At 40.5% G+C, this 19,090-nt stretch overlaps 2 protein-coding genes across 16 annotated transcripts in view; both read right to left on the reverse strand.

Annotated features, from left to right (window-relative positions):
• MBD1 (methyl-CpG binding domain protein 1) overlaps positions 1-4,686 on the reverse strand; it is a 74,570-nt gene extending 69,884 nt beyond the window's left edge. For 11 of the 13 annotated variants that reach the window (XM_039320422.1, XM_039320417.1, XM_039320433.1 and 8 more), the window contains exon 1: positions 3,888-4,064. The gene's annotated coding sequence lies outside the window, so the exon portion shown is untranslated. The other 2 variants (XM_039320421.1, XM_039320418.1) reach the window with 2 other exon arrangements.
• A 4,170-nt stretch (positions 4,687-8,856) lies between these two features.
• Positions 8,857-19,090, reverse strand: part of CXXC1 (CXXC finger protein 1) — a 35,759-nt gene continuing 25,525 nt past the window's right edge. For all 3 annotated transcript variants that reach the window (XM_039320375.1, XM_039320374.1, XM_039320376.1), the window contains 6 exons: positions 18,604-18,714; positions 15,668-15,717; positions 11,180-11,276; positions 10,513-10,665; positions 10,094-10,244; positions 8,857-9,417 (listed from right to left, as the gene is read on the reverse strand). In XM_039320375.1, the coding sequence (XP_039176309.1) occupies positions 10,098-10,244; positions 10,513-10,665; positions 11,180-11,276; positions 15,668-15,717; positions 18,604-18,714 (558 nt within the window). In that variant the 3' untranslated portion in view covers positions 8,857-9,417; positions 10,094-10,097. The remainder of the gene's footprint in view (positions 9,418-10,093; positions 10,245-10,512; positions 10,666-11,179; positions 11,277-15,667; positions 15,718-18,603; positions 18,715-19,090) is intronic.

A 19,090-nucleotide genomic window follows, 5' to 3' on the forward strand; every position in this document is an offset into this window, starting at 1 on the left:
GAAGGGGACGACAGAGAATGAGATGGCTGGATGGAGTCACTGAAGCAGTAGGTGTGAATTTAAATGGACTCCAGAAGATGGTAGAGGACAGGAAGACCTGGAGGAACGTTGTCCATGGGGTCGCGATGGGTCGGACACGACTTCGCAATTAACAACAACAATAAAAACAAACAAAATCTTTATTGCACATCAATGACTGTCGCTTTCTAATATATCTGACATACATCAAATGTTTTGTACCTCATATAAAGACTAGACCTCCACTCCATAAAGACTAGACCTCCACTCCTTTAATAAAAAAAATTTTTTTTTTGCTTTGCTTGAAGTCCTTGTAGTTCATATTATTGGGGAACAAAACGGCCATTTTGCAAAGGTATTGGGTGTTTCTCAAATTCAAAGACTAGGTTCTTTCCAACTCCACATTAACTTGGATACCCAACATTGGAGCAACAATTGAAGTTCTGAGGAAAATCATTAAAGCGAAGCTAATCACTAAAATGGAGCATTCAACTAAAAGACTAGGATTTTGCCACTTCTCTGCTGGCTGAACAAGACAATTTAGGAAAATGTATTCTATGCTGAAGATAGGTTCACCTTCCTAAAGCTTTAAAGCTTTAATACTTTTCCTTGAATGCAAACATTACAGTTCAAATAATGTCTAGCAAATAATTCCTGACACAAACTTTAAATGTTATTTAAATATTAAAAAATTTCCAAGCTTTACCTTATATCTTGTTTCCTCACTGCTCTAATTTCCCCTATAAACAGGAGTGTACACATAGGCATAAAGTTGAAGGAACTTTCTCTACAGAAAATATAATACTAGATTCAACTGTTTTAACAATTAGTTAAGCATGGACTACTACCAAAGAAGTTCCTTAATTAGTTTGACTCATGGATGGAAGTTGCCTTAAAACTGTGGTATATACAATAACAACACCAGTATCATTTCAAAATCAGACCAGAGATTCCTTTGCCACTAAGAATTATATCGTTCCCCTACAATTAGATCCTGAGGGTTACTGTGAAGGTATTCTTCTAGGAAATGAAAGTCAGATTCATATAGCAGATGACCAAACTTATGACAACACTGAATGAATGATACATGTGACTATTCCTCAAACTTACGGTTGCAGCATCTTGCAGTTACATGATTACCACCAGCGACCTTCACTGGAGGTTTCTGATAAGCAAAATCAATGGAAAACACAGCAGCAGATTGCAAATGATGATCACATGATGTCATGCTTAATAACAGCATGGAATTCACTTAACAATAATAATCAAAAGAGCCAGAATTACTACTATTATGCAGTCCCATGATGTTGCATCTTATGACCATGTCACTCAGTAATAGAAATTCCAATTACTGTTGTTTAATAAGGACTTCCGATATAAATATGAAGCAATATAAATATGGTCCAGTCAAACAGACACCAATTGTTGCATAATTATCAATTAAAAATCATGTAATCCACATATACACCATTAAGACCCATAAAAATCCCAAGTATTCGTATCCAAGGATGAAATATATTTTAACAATATTAATACTAAATAAAACAGAAAACCTAAATATTATCCATCCTCTCTGTTGCAGAATTGCTATACAACAATTTATGCTGTTCTGACTTCAACCTTGATACAATATTATGGATACTCATAAAAAACAAATGTAACTTACAAAAACACTCTTAATGCAATGTTTCTATATTTTCTAATAATCCAGAAACATTGTCAAATTAAAAGGTGGTATTCCCATGTTTACATTCCGGCTGTTGCTGTCTAACTGGGAAGCAGTAAAATAATTAAATAATTAGGATTCAATAGAAAGCTACAGTTAAAACACAAACAAAACCAAATATTTCACTATTAGTTCTAGTAAACAGAGACAGAAGAACAGTATGGAGCAATATTAAGGTACTGTGCCCTATAAGGAGCCTTCTGCTATTATTCAGTGTACAAATAATGGTTTAAGACACAAAGACAGGACATAAAAATTAAATCTGAGATCTGATGGTCAGCCACAATTAAAAATGCATTAGAATCAGTGTTTCAGAAACAAGGTTTTTCACTGTGACATGAACAATTTCTGATTGTATAGTTCATTCCATGCAAACTGACTGCATCTATGAATTTCACTGTAATTTCAGGAGTATAGTATTCCATTTAAAAAAAAAAACCCAGGCATTACTTTTCAATAGCTGTAGTGCTGCCACAGTGCAAAATTATAGCTCTGAGAATGTAGCACTATGACCTTCATTTCATATTGGTTTCACCTAAAAATTATGAAGACCCACGAAGAGTTTTTACCCAAGGTGAAGCCGATATACACACACATTTTTAAGACAACACAGTGCCACTTCTGAAAGTAGTTAACTCACATTGGAGAGATTAGATACATGTTAACAATGACTGCCAACAGCTCGCAAATTAAACAGCAGGGGAACATACAGGCAGTCCTCAACTTACAATCACAATTGAGCCCAACGTTTAGGTTGCTAAGAGAGAAATTTGTTAAGTGAGTTTTTCCCCATTTTACAACTTTTCTTGCCACATTTGTTAAGTGAATACTGCAGTTGTTAAATTAGTAACACAGTTGTTAAGTGAATCTGGTTTCCCCATTGACTTTGCTTGTCAGAAGATCGCAAAAGGGGATCACGTGGACCCCGGGACACTGCAATCGTGGTGTGAGCCAGTTGTCAAGCATCCGAATGTATATCACGTGACCATGAGGGATGCTGAAACAGTCGTTAAGTGTGGAAAAAATGGTCCTAAGTCACTTTTTTTCAGTGCCATTGTAACTTCAAAGGGTCAATAAGCGAACTGTTGGAAGTCGAGGACCACCTGTATAAAAATCAGAATAGCACCTTTTCCAACCCGCACCAGCCTTAAGGTGGCCACATTTCTCAACCCCTTGGTTGTGGTGCACCTCTTAGTTTTGAAGGGTCAGATGAAAGAATATATGTGCACATGAGGCCCTGGGGATCAGAAGAAGTTGTTTAATTGTCTAAGAGTAATGTGGAGATAGGACCCAGGTGTGGGTGTGATGGGCATGAGAGTGGGGAAGATGAATTGTGAGAGAAACATTTACTCTTAAACAATTAAACAACTTTTTTTTTCTGCTCACTAGAGCATTTGCAGTACAAGATTGCTAACAGTTGATAGCATTGTGAGGACAGCTGCAGGGGGTGGGGGATGAGGGAGGGGGGCTACAGGAGCAAAGAAGCAGACAGATTCACAGGTTCATCTATCAGAAACCACTGTGAATAGCTCACTTACAAGAAAACCCAAAACCTCATAGCTGGCACAGAAAACTAGAAGCTTTGCAAGATACCCATGACCTGAGGTGGGCACTAGGTGGCGTGACATTTAGCTATTTTGCATAGCAAGCAAGCAAGCTTTAGGGCGCTGCAATCCAGGTAACCAATCAATATTATATATTATGCATATAGTATTGGGGGGAGGGCAAAGGGGTGTATGTGAATCACCTCTGATTATAAAAACTGCTGTAAAACTGTAATTAGGGCCTTGGTAGCTTTCAAAGCCGGAGCCACTTATATCTTGGTACCAAAATAAAAGTCCTTTTGTTTCATATCTTGTGTTTGGTGATCAATTGGCTTCGACATCAAGCTAAGGCCCAGTTTTGGAACAACAGTTTCAGCAGCGCCATCAGGGCAATACCCTGGACGAAAAGCCTAGGGCTCCATCTCGTGCAGAGCAGGCTATCAATGGCCTCCCAAGGCACCCCGGGCGCACAACGTTTTCAAGTACGTAACAGACGCCTCTCTACCCGGAGCCATCTAGAGCCCCAGCTCTGCCCCATTTTCTTTCCTGAGCCCGCCCACCCGCATCTTAAAGGCCCAACGGCAGCCACACTCACCGACCTCTTTCTTTCGGCCGTTGCCCTCGGAATGGCAGGGATCTAGGCGAGCTCCGGGCAAGGAGTTCCGTCGCCCGCGATGCACCGATGCCCCGTTCCTGCCTCGCCAAACGGACGAGGAGAAAGGGAGAAAACACACACCACCGCCAAGAAAAACAACCGTCCGCAGAAAACCCGGAAGCGGAAGTACCTTCTAAGGCCGCAGCAGATGGGGAAGAGGGGTAACGGCCTTCCGTTGCACGTGATGAAGAGAGGCGGAAAGAATGGAGCGTGGAGCGTGAGCTGGACTCCGAAGTAGTAGAAGCGCAGCTTGCTTGACGAAGCAACGGGATCCTCTTTGCTGTGGACGGCGCGCGATTCAAAAGGCAACGCGGGAGCGCGCCTGCGCATCTCCGTATCACCTTATAACATCTGTCACCTTTCCGGGCTCCACAGGTCCACCAAAATCCCTGATCAGCGGTTGCGCGTCCAAGAAAGAGTCCTCACTGTGCCCCACGAAAATTGGCGTTATAACGATACACGCAGCGCTTCTTGGAATGGAAAAGTCGGTTCCACGCCAGGGTTTTGCCCGGGCGCGTCTTCACGTAGGAACCCCTAGCCTAGAAGAAGTTCCGATGCCGGAGCGTGCTTGGTCTGAGTTGTAGGTGTATTGGCCAAGTGCCAACCCTGGCTTTGTTTATGGGCCAATTAATCAAACAGAGTGGAGGAAAGTGGAATCCAAATACAGGTAGTCCTCGATTTACAACAGTTCGTTTAGTGACCGTTCAAAGTTACAATGGCACTGAAATATGTGATTTTTTACAGTTAACAACCTTTGCAGCATCTCCATGATTATGTGATCAAAAATTCAGATGCTTGGCAATTGATTCAGATTTATGAGGTTGCTGTGTCCCAAGATCATGTGGATCACCTTTTGCGACCTCACAAGCAAAGTCAATGGGGAAGCCAGTGTCATTGAACAAATGGGCTACTAACTTATCAACTGCAGTGATTCACTTAACAAACTTTAGCAAGAAAAGTCCTCAAATGGGGAAAACTCACATAACAAATTTCTCACTTAGCAACAGAATTTTTGGGCTCAGTTGTGGTCGTAAGTGGAGGACTACCTATACTTTATTTCTACACAGAAGCAAAGGGCATTTTGCTGATGGCTTCAGCAAAAGCGAAGCCTTGAATCACGTTTACATCAAGCTTTTTATAGTATTTGCACAAATAAGCGTAAAGTTATAATTTCATTTCACTTCGTAGTTCTACTTATGCCTGCATTCCAAGCAGCTGTCTGCTACTTTTAGATCACCACAGTTATTCCAGTTTATTTGATGTACTAGATATGTTTCAGCAACAGTTCCATGTTTTCATATGTTTCATGTATCAATATAGCCAAGTTACTGTAAGGTGTGGAGGGGAGAGTATCCTCACCATGAATGCTCAAATCTGAGGCTGTCAATGATGGCATTGCTTCTGTGGTTGGACCCTCAGCAAGTCCTCCCTTCCAGATCTTTATGGACAGATTCAACATGAAGGTGGTCAATCCAGACCTTGAGCCATATATCTGACAATCAGCATCTTGAATTTCTCCCATAAAGTAACAAAAGCATCTCCCATAGTAGTGGGAATCACAAGACATCCATAACTAACTATCTAGGCTACTGCATGTTGCATCAGAAGCTTCTCAACAGTCCTCAAAAGCAGCCATACGTAAAGCACATTTCAGTAACCTATCCTTAAAGTGTGCTTGAATGACAGTAAATAAAACCCCTTATCCAAAAAGGCTGCAACTACCAGTATGTAAAAATTCTCCTTTCCTCCTTCCCACACACCTCCCAGTTACGGACCACCTTTATCAGAACCACTATCCTATCCAGAGTCAAAGATGGATTATGTCTGGACTCACTTGGCTTCAGAATCCACAACTACTCATCTTGTTAGGGTTTAAACTAAAGCTACTTTTATTGACATTAGCTATAATAAGAGACTCTTGCAAGTCTGATTGTGCTGTACTGATTGTATTCCTTTCTACAGTTCAGTGTTATGGAGTTTCACCTGCTTTTGAATGTTATTGGGATATTCTGGACTTTAAAAAAAAGTGTTAGCCCCTTCTGGCTTGGCAAGTTTTTATCTTCACCAATGTTATCTCCCTTCCGTTTTCTTCCATAGGCTCAAACAGATCCAATATAACTCCTATTAATATTTATTAAATGGGCCTACAGCCTTTTCTACTATTCAGGTTCCATCCACAATTTCACATGGCTATAAACTAGTTTTTTAAAAAAAAATCATGTCATTTTTTAATTAAAAAAAATGATCAAAATCTCATCATGTGAGAACAAAGAATCCTATGAGTTTGGGCTGCTGTATATATACTTTTTAAACACATTTTTCTTTGGTTGTTGGATGCCGCCTAATGGCGTTATTTGCGGCATACTGGCTCCCAAAATATAGTTAATGGTTATGCCAACACTTTAATTATATCAAAATGTAGCATACGGTATATATTTTCTAAATAATGTAATTAAGTAAATGGTGGTGCTGAAAAACGTAAGTACTGTATGCATGTCCTTCACTTTGGATCCAAAGCTAAAAAGGCACTGAAAGATCAAAAGGAGTTAAAAAAAATCCTGGTTATGCAGACAGTTTAAGTAGCCTTCACTATATATCTCACTACTTCACCCACATGGCTTTATGCTAAGCAGTACCAACATAGCTAAAATGCCAGCCAACTGGGGGGAAAAAGGAAGCAAGAAGTTAGGAAATATGTAACTGAAAATAAGAAAACTAAGTTGCTAGAGTATACATTTCTGTACTAATAATAGCGTTAGAAGAGCAGGTGGCTTTTCTGTTTTTTACACATCCTGCTGTTGTACCTAAAATAATAGAAACTAACAGGAAATCTACTAGTACATATAAATTATGAAACTGATTGCCTTCTCTCTATTGAGGCTTTTCTTTGTTACACTGAGTTTTACCCAACAACCATTTTCTAATAAACCCTTTTTAAGTAGTCCTCATAGAGGGTTCACATGGGACTCTTTTCCTAAACAGTGGCTCAGAGTGAGTGTGGAAATGCATATCCCACCTGTAAGAGGCCCCTTAAAGAAGCTGTATCTCCAAGCTCAGAAAAATAGCTATTTAATTTTAGGATGCACCAATATGGTCTAGAGCAGAGGTCCCTAATCTATGGGCCATGGCCCACTACCGGGCTGTGGCCTCTTGGCCACTGAGCTACGTGAATGGCTGGCCAGTGTGCACATACATATGTGCATGCTCACGCCTCCTTCCAAGCTGCGAGTCACGCTGGTGCTACCAGCCCCATTTGTGAAATGCGCCTGCTTGTGGCCCCGACTGCATGCACCCACACGCAGTCACATTAACATGTGTGCACATGCGTACATAAAGGTGCCTGCCCCTCCCTTTCCCACAGGGTCAACCCAGAAAGGTTGGGGACCCCTGGTCTAGAGCTCTTGGGAGGATGCCTTCAGCCCTTTAATTCATACTGTCAAAGTTGACTCTACTCCATAGTTGCCTGCACCTGCTTTCACTCACAGCTTTGCCAAACAGTGATGGGAGGAGGGGGATGAATTCCTAAGGGTAGTGGGGGAGGCTATGGAATGCAAGTGAACCTTCGGTTGCTGGAGAAACATTATCTGCCAAAGCCAACTGAATAATGTTTGATCGGAGCAGATAGTTTTTTTCCCAAAGCAAAAGAACTGAACTCACTGGGTGAACTATGAACTGTGGGTACCACAGAGGGAAAGAGGGGAAGTTACCTGTGTGGTTTTTGTGGGAAAATCCCAGAACTGATTTTGCTTCTGCCATGCCTAGATGGATTGAAAGAGCCGAGGTGGCGCAGCAGTTAGAGTGCAGTACTGCAGGCCACTTTAGCTGTGTTCAGCAGGTCAGCGGTTCAAATCTCACCAGCTCAAGGTTGACTCAGCCTTCCATCCTTCCGGGGTAGGTAAAATGAGGACCCAGATTGTTGGGGGCAATGTAAATATATATATATATACATTGCTTACTGGTGTACACCGCTTAGAGAGTGCTTGCACTTAAAGCGGTATATAAGTCTCATAAATAAATAAATTTCTCAGTAAAACTACACTCCTGGTTAATCTAAAGAGCCGGGAGTTTCTTTGGTTGAAAGTGCCGAAAAGACATATACTTTCATAGGATCGCTTCCTTAAGAGGACATTATCAGAGCCAAAGGAACTTTTTAAATTCCAATCTGAAGGCACAGCACATCTCCCATCGATACTTCCATAAACAGCCAGGCTATCAAAGTGGGAAATAGTTACTCTGACTATTCATATCCAGTGAAGAGCTCGTTACGTATAAAGGCTAGCTGAATAACATGAAGATTGGGTTTTTCATTTCTGTGCTTTGCATAGAACGATGGGCATATGCATACAGGTAACATAATTATGATTTTAAATATAAAAAGTAAATGGATCGAGAATGTTTTTTTAGATGTTGCAGCGGGAACTCAGATCAGGTTTACAAACTGCTACATTGTGATTTATTTAATCATGAACAGTTGAATAAACACAACTGAGTTCATGTTAAACTAATTTGGCTACCAAATTAAACCATACCATGATTTAGCAAATAAATGAACCAAGTCATAAGCCATGTTTATCCAGTCTCACATGAGCACAATTACGTAGTGATCCACATTGCTTTCATATTTTTAAGATGCAGAAGTTTTTCCAGAAGGGAGCAAAGAAGAGAAGTTAAAATATGGGAAGCCGTCCATGTAGAAAAAAATGGAGCTATCAGTGCTTGATGAGACTGGCTTTCTGCAAATTAGTAATTAGGATTGCAGGGATAACTAAATTTGTCTTACATGTAGAACAAAATGGAGAATGGACAGTTGTGAAGTTATGCAAAGATAGGATGAAGGAGTAAAGCAAAGAATTAGTACGATTTTCTTTTTAAAAAAATTACAGTCTCCATCCACAGTAAAACAAACAAAAAGAATATTTCTGGGTATTTTATTAGTTTTTAATTTTTCAAGTCCAGGCAGTAGCACACACAATAGCTAGTAAATCTGTGCAAGGCTGCCTCCTTTACTCTGATTTAACAGCCTCCAATCGCTACTTCCAGGTTCTCAACAGAAAATACACAGAAGGGCAATGGGAATCCATTGTCTATAAAGGTCTTTGCTGCAAATCCTGCTTCAATTACAAGGACCGTTCCAAGCCAGTGGGAGCCAAATGTTTATTGTTAAGGTGGGGAAGGACAGGGAGAGAAAACAAGGAAGACCCATCACTACATTCATTTCTCCAAGACTCTACTGTCAGACTTCTGCCTTAGAACTGTAATAATGTAAAAAATAATTAAAAAAGGACTGATCACAGCAAGGCTATAATACTGACAGAGATTAGGGTCAAGGAAAACTAGATTCTACGGGAGTGATGGGAAAGGTGGCTAAGACCAGACAGTTTTAATGAAAAAAGAGCTTAAGAAAAATAATTTAAAAAGATTCTGGTTCAATTGGCACTGAATCATGAAGGCATCATCCGCAATCAAGAAAGCACCTGTAAAAAAAATGAATATCAAGGTAAGAAATACAGTTCAGATGTTGGGTTTACATGTTGCATAAGCCTTAATTTTAACTATAGTTTGTTAAATAACCAATACTTTGCTGGCACACATGAACCAAAAAACAGACAAGCCACAGTATGGTTTGCCAGAATGTGTGAGCTCACTCTGTATCTTAGCTGAGCCAGGAATTACAGCTGATGTTCCCTATATCTTATTTTGTTAAGTCCATTTTCAGTGCCATAAGAAGTTGACACAATCAGTTCTTAGGCTCAGATTTATGGCAATGGCTGACCTGATCAGGGATAATATACATGATCCCTAAAATATACTGTATATTCCCTATCCTTCCCAGTAGCATAAGGAATTGAAGAATAAGTAATGCACATATGGCCCCTCTCTCCATTTCAAGGAGACATCCAGACATGTCCTAGACCAAGGGTGTCAAGCTGCCAGCCTGCAGGCCGGATGCATCACGTCGAAATCTCACCCACCCCATTGCCGGCAATGGAAAGAAAGTCGTGATACATCACAATACGTCCCGTGACATTTTGAGTTTGACACCCCTGCCCTAGACCTTCTTTGCCCAGATTCAAGAACTCCTTAAGAACTTGGATACACACAATCTTTCCCAACCAAAAGCCAAGAGCAATACCAGGCCAATTAACTCACCAGCTCAACGATCAGTGGTTGTGCGCAAATCTGTGGTCAGGGGATCATGCTGGATTGTCTGATGCAACATGAGGGCAAGTAACCCAGCCCGGTTAGTCATAGCCATCCGAACATTTCGTTCCTGCTCAAACAGCTCATCCAGCTTGTACCACTGCCAGTCAATAAAGACATCCTAGATTACCATGACAATTCTTAGATCAACCCGAGGAAAACTATTTCCCCAACAGGTCTATATATAAAGAGGTTCCCGTGTTCACTCCTCAAACATCCCCAGGTTGATTTGGAGCTGAAAAGCTGAAGAATTGATGCCAGCCCAAATTCTGGACAAGAGAGGCTAGCAATCCGATTTATTTGTAAATAAATACATACATTTTTAACAAAAGGTAAGTCTTTGTGTCCCTAAAGGTTCCTGAACGTACCACACGCACTCGCTCCAAATCCACCTCAGCCCGGCGCAACTTCTCCCAGCAGTAATGTCGATTGCATTTCCGTTTGGACACCCGGCAGAATTCCCCAGTGAGCTCAAACACATCTCTTACCATGGGGCAACCACACACTTCATCTGCCGAAATCTATGAAAAAGTGAAAATCAAGATTCAGCAGGATAAAACAAAGAGTATTGCCCCATCCAATGACATTCTGAAGGCAGCAAAGAAAAGTGCAATTCTAACCGTATTGGTGATTCAGATTTGATTAATTACGTAACTTATTCTGAACAGTAAAATCTTCCTAATCTGGGGAAATATTATTCCACCATGCCCCCAGTTAAGAGTTCAAAAGATACTGCCAGAATCTGTATAAAACAGTTGTACAGGTACAAGTCTCTGTCTTTATGTATGTATATGTATACACACACAACCCCCCTTCCCGTAAGATATAAAATACTTAAATCCTAAGATTTAAAAACTTATTTTTATTCTGAAATGAAATCCAGATCAATGCTTTATATGGCAGTCTACACTTCTCTTGCACTGTTACCAGAATCAAGGAACTCGCTTTACGTAATTTTCTACTGAATTCTGACCAACGGCTAACTTCCACAAAGAACTACCCTGGCCCCTCAAAGGAATGCAACTCTTTATTTACTTTTGGGTCTCGGGAATGCTCTGGGCAGAGGACTTGCAAGCGTTTGCAGTATGTCTTGCTTTGTGGGTTGTAGACATCACAGAAAAGACGAGTAGCTCTGGGAGGGAAAAAAAAAAACCACAACCATACATGATTTTACACGCCTCAAACACATCCCCCACTTACCTTTTTTTTTTTTCCTAAGCTAAAAAGCCTGCAAAGGTATAACTTTTTCTAACGGAGGAATTGTTTCAGCCCTTTGTTAATTTCAGTGGCTGGAAGCATTTCAAATATAATGGCACCAGGGATTCGTATAAATGCATCATAAATTAAGAAATGTGTTGCCCATTGCTTTCCTAACAATCCCAAACATAAGATTTGCCCCCCTTTTCCCTTTAAAAAAAGCTACAAGTTGTGTCAGTGGTTTTTTTTTTTTTTTACTGAGTTATCCAACGTATGCCCAAGACGGGTCTCCTAGTCTTTTGAAGATTTTCTTTATAGAATACATATTCAGTAAACTTGTATCTAGTTGATATTTTTAATACTTTCTACTAGTTTATCCTGCACACACATTCAATTGTCCTCCTTCCTTTCTTGTTTAAACAAGTGCTGTTCACTAATCACTTTCTAATCCTACCTAAAGATGCTATCTCTTGGGCATGTTATGAATTTTACTAGAGCAATAATTTCAAGTTCGGGCAACTTAAGACACCCAAAGAACCAGTTTAGTATCTCAGATCTTTCTCCTGAAATGTAATAGAATGATAAGATTGGAAAGAACTTTGGGCGTTTTTTTACTCCAACCACTTGCTGGAATTCTCAGATAAACCCAAACAATTGGCTATCCAGATTTTATTGGAAAACCTTCAGTGATGAAGAACTCATGACCCCGGCATTGTTCCATTGCTTACTAGCTCTCATGGTAGGAAAATTATTCTTGAACTAAAGAATAAGTTTAGATCTTTCTATATAAAGTTTTCCCTTGATTCTTGTCCTTCCTTTCTATTATAACGTTCTCTTAGGCTAAACGTATCCATTCCTTTTAATTCTTTTTCATAATCTGTGATCTACCAGGATGCCCAGATTTTTTACAAGTATTACTGCCAGTGCTTTTTTTCTAAAAAAAAAAAAAAAAAGGTGCCAGAACTCACACACGTCATACAACCCGCCTTGCCTATCCTACAAGGTTCCATCCAAAAAAGGTGCTGGACCTCCGTTCCGGGCGTTCTATGAGAAAAAAAGCCCTGATTACTGCTGAGTTAGATACCAATCTTGATTTTTCCTATCTGTGCAGAACGCTATTTTTCTCACTGCTAAACTGTATGTGGTTGGGAAAGTTTAAGCACCCCTGGATATCCAGCACTCAAATCACCTACCTAGCTCATTTTTAACTCTTACCTATCCAACCATTTGTACTGTTTCTATCTGGATATTCAGGCAATCTTCAACTTATGACTGGTCACTTAACGATCATTTAAAAAAAAAAGTTATTTGCAACCTATCCTCAAAGTTATGATTGCTATACCATCACATTTTGGGCGCTTGGCAACCAGCTTGCATTTACGACTGGTTGCCGCATCTTGCAGTGACATAACTGCATTTTCTAAAGCTTTCCAGCAAAAAAATGCCCATTAGAGAAGCTTCATTTGGACTCACAACCAAGTGATTCCCTTACACGACCACAGTGACTTGTGCTTAATGACCACTGTAAAAATGGTGGTAAAATCAAGTCCAATCACACAGTGACTCAACTTATGACCAGAACTTACAAGCAAAATTCCAAGGCTCAATGGTGGTCCTAAGTCAAGGACTATTTCTATTGGCAACCTGTTTCCTTGCCTTATTGCTATATCATGCTTTTTAAATTGAGGCTGAACTCTGTTACTAGAATTTGTTTGTCTATATCAATGCTGGCTGTGGAATTCTGGGAGTTGAAGTCCACATGCCTTAAAATTGTCAAGGTTGAGAAACACTGGTCTATATGTACGGCTGGAGACACTTTCTGCTTCTTTTGTAACTTTTGCTAACTTGATTATTTATTTGGTTCACCAGTTTTATAGCTCGTCCCTGTCTACAGTCTCTGAGCAGAGTATAGCAGAGTAAAACTACAGATTAAGCACAAAAAGAATGACATGAAAGACCTGCCACTTGGTCTCTGTCCCCCGCATATCATAATATTCTTACTACACAGTCAGATTAACCTTGGCAAGGCAATGCTTTGTGTAGGTTGGTACGGTATTATATCATGTAGGGTTTCGTTGATCAGCACTTTTGAATTGGTCCCAGACCACCTTCTTGTAATTATTGCAAAAACTTTAGTAGTGGTGTTAATCTACTGTGATAGGAATATTTCATCAATAGTCTAATCATAACATTCTGAATCAGGTTCTGGGTAGTATTCAAAGACAGTCCCAAGAAGAGTGTGTTACAATAATCCAACTGAATGATGATCAAAGTACGCATTATTGTTGTCAAAGTATCCTGCTCTAGGTAGGATCATAAATGGCATGCCAGCCAACACAGGGCAAACAACACAAACACACTCACATCACCATTGCTTATATCTGCTGTTTAAGCAGTAGCCACAAATTCAGGAGAATCCTTGGATCACGAACAACTTCTTTCAAGAGATTGTTACCCCATCCATCCAAAATAAAGTAGCAGGGCTGGAAGTTCCCAAATGCTGACCAAAAAGCACCTAGGTTTTGCAATAATTCAGTCTAAGCTTATTTTGCTTTATCAAGACTCTGACATCAACCTCCAGACATCAATTCAAGCTTTCAACACAATCGCTGGTCTGATTTGGGGTAGCAATGTATAACGCCGATGACACCTCAGCCAAATTGTCAGATGACTTCTCTTAATGGAATCATACAAGTGTTAATTAATGGGGCAGACAGCACCGAACCTTGTGGTACCCTGTATTGTAGTGCTGGCCATCCCCCTTGATTACAGACTGAAATCACCCACACAAGCAAGAGCAGAACCGCAGGAGCTCAGTGCCCTGACTCCAGTGCTTGGAGGCAGTCCAGCAAGATTCTATGACTACCCAAAAGGTCTAACGGTATCAAGGTCCTTCACAAAAATCCTTCACCAAGGGCAAAGAATGTGGTTTCCATCCATTCCTTCTGAATCCTCATTAGCAGCAATCTGAGACAGTCCATTTCTTCTGGCTGAGTCATCATCACCTTTTCAATAACCTTTCCTAAAATGGGAAGTTTGAGGAATGTTCACACAAGCGAATGTGAGCCTAGGATTTTTAGGGGGGGGGATTAACTTGCTGTTCCCCTCAAAGTGGTCCTATAACAGAGAAGACACTTCATAAACAATTTCACAGACAAATATATATATAGTCCCCATCATGATTCCAGTTGAAATAACAAAAATAAAATTAAAAACAAAACAAAACACCAGAATGGCAATACAGTAAGGACATATTGTACTGGGAAGGAAAGGAAATATAATTGGATGAACATGAGGAAAGCGGAAAATGATCACCCTCATTATATAAATAGTTATTTGAAGGGAGAAAATGTCTTTCTGTAAGAGAAATATAGTATTTATCTGAAAGAAAAATGATCCTTAATATAAAAAATTCTCATGCCCCCCAAAAGATTAGTAGAAATAAAAATATAAAGACAGGCAAAATCCTGCATAATCGCAAACTAAGTATGTACATATAATATCCTTTCATATATGTGTGCATACATATAGCTTCCAGAAAACATACTCTAAAATAAAGCAGCATTTCCTGAATTAATATCTGTTGCTTGAAATTGATTGGCTGTAAAATAAGATACCCAGAAGATAATTATAAGATTCATAACATTAATTATACCTGAATATAACATGCAAATCATTCTCCCCCAGAAACACAGAAACCAAATTATGCATGTTGCTCTCTACTCTTCCAAAAGAAGCCGTACCTGTCCCCCACCAAAAAAAAAACCTGAAGAAAAAGCAATGTGGAGTTGAGCTGAAGGAAAGAGAAAGCTGAACTAGGAAAGGAGAAAAGAAAAGGGAAATGGAAGTAGATAAAAAGGGAGATAACTGGACAGGGTGGGAAAAGAAAGAGACAGCTTATCTAGGAGTCACAAAAAGGATTAAATTTAACTAGGCAAAGCAGAAGTTATGGCTGGCTAATCTCATTTTCAAAGGCATCCCAAGTATAGATATATTCAGTGACACGTACTTCCCCCTCCCACCCAGTTCAAATTGTATTTTTTATTCTTAACAATAATTCATTTTCATATTCTCAGCAATAGTAAGACACATTATTGTAGGGAGGCAAACATGATATTAACTTATAGGGAGAAAGAAAAGGAAGGAGAGGGATTTGTATGGTTCTTTTTTTTCCCCGTCTATTCTTCCTGGGCAGGGGATGTCTTAACTTTAGGACCATCTTCTTTTCAGGAAATTAAGGTAGGGCTGAAAGATATACTGTATATAAAACAAACAGAAAGAGTCTGGGTGGCCAGGGTTGGATAGCAATGAACTCATATTTCTTACCCTTCAATACGTGTGGGATACATGGACCCAAAAGATGTCTGGCTCTCATACTGCAGAGGGAAGAAACAGTTAAAGCACAGTTAAAAAGTCTGAACAGAACAAAAAATATCACTGGCATCATTATGTGAGGAAACAATAGTCAATCCTTAGTTACCTAACGTGAAAGCTCAGGCGTCTTCTCATCTCACGTAAAGTTTTTTAAAGCGTGTTGCAAGGTGTTTTTTTTTTTAATTTCAAAAGCAGAAGTACAGGTAGAGTTACCATTAAGTGAGGATTACCTGTATTCATAAGAGGCACTGACAATATAATAGCAGCAGAGGGGAAGGGAAAAGATTGATGGTGAGCGGACCTGTGGAGTATGAGCCATCACTGACAGGGAAAGTTATTGGGAAGATTAGTAGATGAGCGCGAGGGAAAAGGAGATACACACAGTAGTAGTACAGGCTTCACTATCAGCAGCAGTTGCGGAGAGGAAGTAAGGAAGGTGGCAGGAAGACCGAGGGACAAGCAGGAGGTGGGATTACAGCATACTGGTAGTCCTCGACTTACAACCCCAACTGAGCCCCAAAATTTCTGTCACTAAGCGAGACACTTGTGAAGGGAATTTTGCCCCCTTTTACGACCTTTCTGGCCACGGCTGTTACGTGAATGACTGCAGCTTGTTAAGTGAGTAACGTGATTGTTAAGTGAATCTGGCTTGGTCATCACGTGACCTCGGGACGCTGCAACTGTCACAAAAATGAACGTGAATTGTGACCACGTGTCCATGGGGGATGTTGCAATGCTCCTAAGTGCAGAAAACAGTCCTAAGTCACTTTTCTTGGTGCCGTTGTGACTTCGAACGGTCACTAAACAAATCGTTATAAGTCGAGGACTACATGTACCATTCTAGATATACTGACCCTGCCATGACAACAGAAGGATTGACACATGTTAGCTGTAACCTTCACTCCTTCTTATCAGCTACTACTTGGCTTCTTCCTCAATTTGCCCCCCATCAATTTTATTGTGTCTTGTTTTTAATTCTTTGCACGACATTGTTTTATATTATAGTTGACTGTCCAAAGTTCAGAGTTTTAAGATGAGCCACTATGTAAACATTTAAATAAATCACACCTGTCTTCAACACTCCCATTTGTTTCACCACCTGAAAATGTCCCGTACATGGATATTTTACATATCCCTAAAGCAGTGGTGGGATTCAGATATGTGAACAACCGGTTCTCTGTGTGGATGCCGCTTCTGGAAGTCCATTCTGGGCCTGGGCAACAAAAAATTAGCTACCGGTTCAGCCGAAGTGGTGCGAACTGTCTGGATCTCACCACTGCCCTAAAGGTTAGGTAATCTTTTCTGACACATGTTAATCCCTGAAGCCTTACTTAGACAAGCTAGGCAAATCAAAAAAAAAAAAAGTAGCAACAGGAATTTATCTTCATTTAATGAATATTGCTTGAATAAATGATAACTGGGTGATCACATTAAGCCACAATTAAATACCTGTACTTTTATACTGTAGTAATTTGGCATTTAACTGATAATACTCTTCTCTTCCTTTTTTTCTCAAGTTTTTTTTTTTCCCCCATGTTCTTAAATGATTTTCACCATCACACACCACTTTGTATTAAGGTTGAATAAAGAATGATTAAGATAACCACAAACACGTATTTCACGCAAACATAACTAATACGAATGTAGCTGATGTCTGTTAAAAATCATTAACAACGTAAGTCGCTATTGCTGCTCAGCTTGTATATTATTCGTGGTCTTGAATGCTGAGTTAAAAGGCAACTGGAATTGAGCATAGGGTTATTTTTTGCAAATCATGCTAGGCCACAGATGCATTTAAAAATCCATCAATAAACCATGGTTTATTTACTGATCCCTTTCAATATTTCACATCATCCTAACCCAAAGCAAGGAAGGCAACTTACGACTTAGTATAACCCTGACAGTGAGGACAATTAACCAGTGGAATAGCTTGCCCCCAGAAATCGTGGGCGCTCCATCACTGGAGATTTTTAAAAAGAGACTAGATAGTCACTTGTCTGAGATGGTATAGGACCTATAGGTTCTCCTGCTTGAGCAGGGGGCTAGACTAGAAAACCTCCAAGGTCCCTTCCAGCTTCTATTCTATTCTGTTCTGTTCTGTTGTTCTGTTCTATATTCTCTTCTCTTCTCTTCTCTTCTCTTCTCTTCTCCTCTACTCTACACTACACTACACTACACTACACCCCATCCCATCCCATTCCATTCCATTCGTAGTCCTCAGATGACGATGGCAATTGGGACTAGGATTGTTATTGCTAAGGGATGTGGTCATAAAGCAGTGTTAGGTGACCACATCGCTTAGTAATAGCAATCCCAGCTGTCATCATTATCCCAGGACTGCAAAGGGTTGTTAAGCAGGAAGAGGCAAGTCCCAGGTGTGCAGGAGGGTGTGTCAAGGGGGAGGTACTGCAGGCAGGCATTGGGGAGTGCAGGTGGGCAGGCCAGTGTAGTGGGAGGTGCTGGTAGGCTGGCAAAGGCAGCAGGTGGGCACTGGGGAGTACCAGACCAACAAGGGCAGCAGGGAGAGCACCCTGGGCTGCAGGCAGGCATTAGAGGAACAGAGGTAGACAGGAGTTTGTTATAAAATATGAGATCCCAGAGAATCTCATATTCCATAGTGGGGCTCCTTGGAAGAAAATGTGGCAGGAGCGACTTGCTCCCTTTCCTATCAGCTTCCCAACTGATTTTGCGTGGAGATCACCGGGATGTTGCAACAGTCACAATTCTGCAGACCAGTTGCAAATCCCCCCCCCCCGTGTTCAGCACTATGGTAATGCTGAATGTTGCTGAAGGGGTGATTGTAACTCCAGAACTACCTGTACAATGCTTAAATCCTTCCGAATGTAATTCAAGAGCACATGTAAGCAGCCCCGGGAAAACCAACATACCTTGGCATAACATCTTTCCATGTGGCGAAGGGCAACTTTGGGGTTGATGGGATGGCCGCAGGAGACACAGAATATCTGCAAATCTGTGTCATCACTGTCTCCTTCACTGGTCTAAGAAACAAGCAGATGTCAGAACAACCACCTGAATTTTAAAGAAAATAGCATCTTATCCCATCCATGTACAGAACATTTAATCCATCCAGGCAAGCAAAGAAGAATCAAGACTCTGGCAAGAACCCAACGACAGAGAATTTATGCATTGGCAATCATGAGTAAGGTGGGGGGGGGAGTTTTTTTGGTTTTTTTAGTCCAGCTTGTGGAACAAATCAGGCATCATGGGATACACTCAGAAAGCTAGGCCTTAAAGAGGAACCCTTGGCGTAATGATGAATGTGCCGGCCTAGAAACCAGGAGACTGTGAGTTCTAGGCCTTTCTTTGGGACACTCTCCCTCTTTCTCTCTCTCTCAGCCCAACCCACCTCACAAG

Source organism: Crotalus tigris, unplaced genomic scaffold (assembly GCF_016545835.1).
Source record: "Crotalus tigris isolate CLP2741 ecotype Arizona unplaced genomic scaffold, ASM1654583v1 scf7180000023637.1517150, whole genome shotgun sequence".
Classification (NCBI taxonomy): domain Eukaryota; kingdom Metazoa; phylum Chordata; class Lepidosauria; order Squamata; family Viperidae; genus Crotalus; species Crotalus tigris.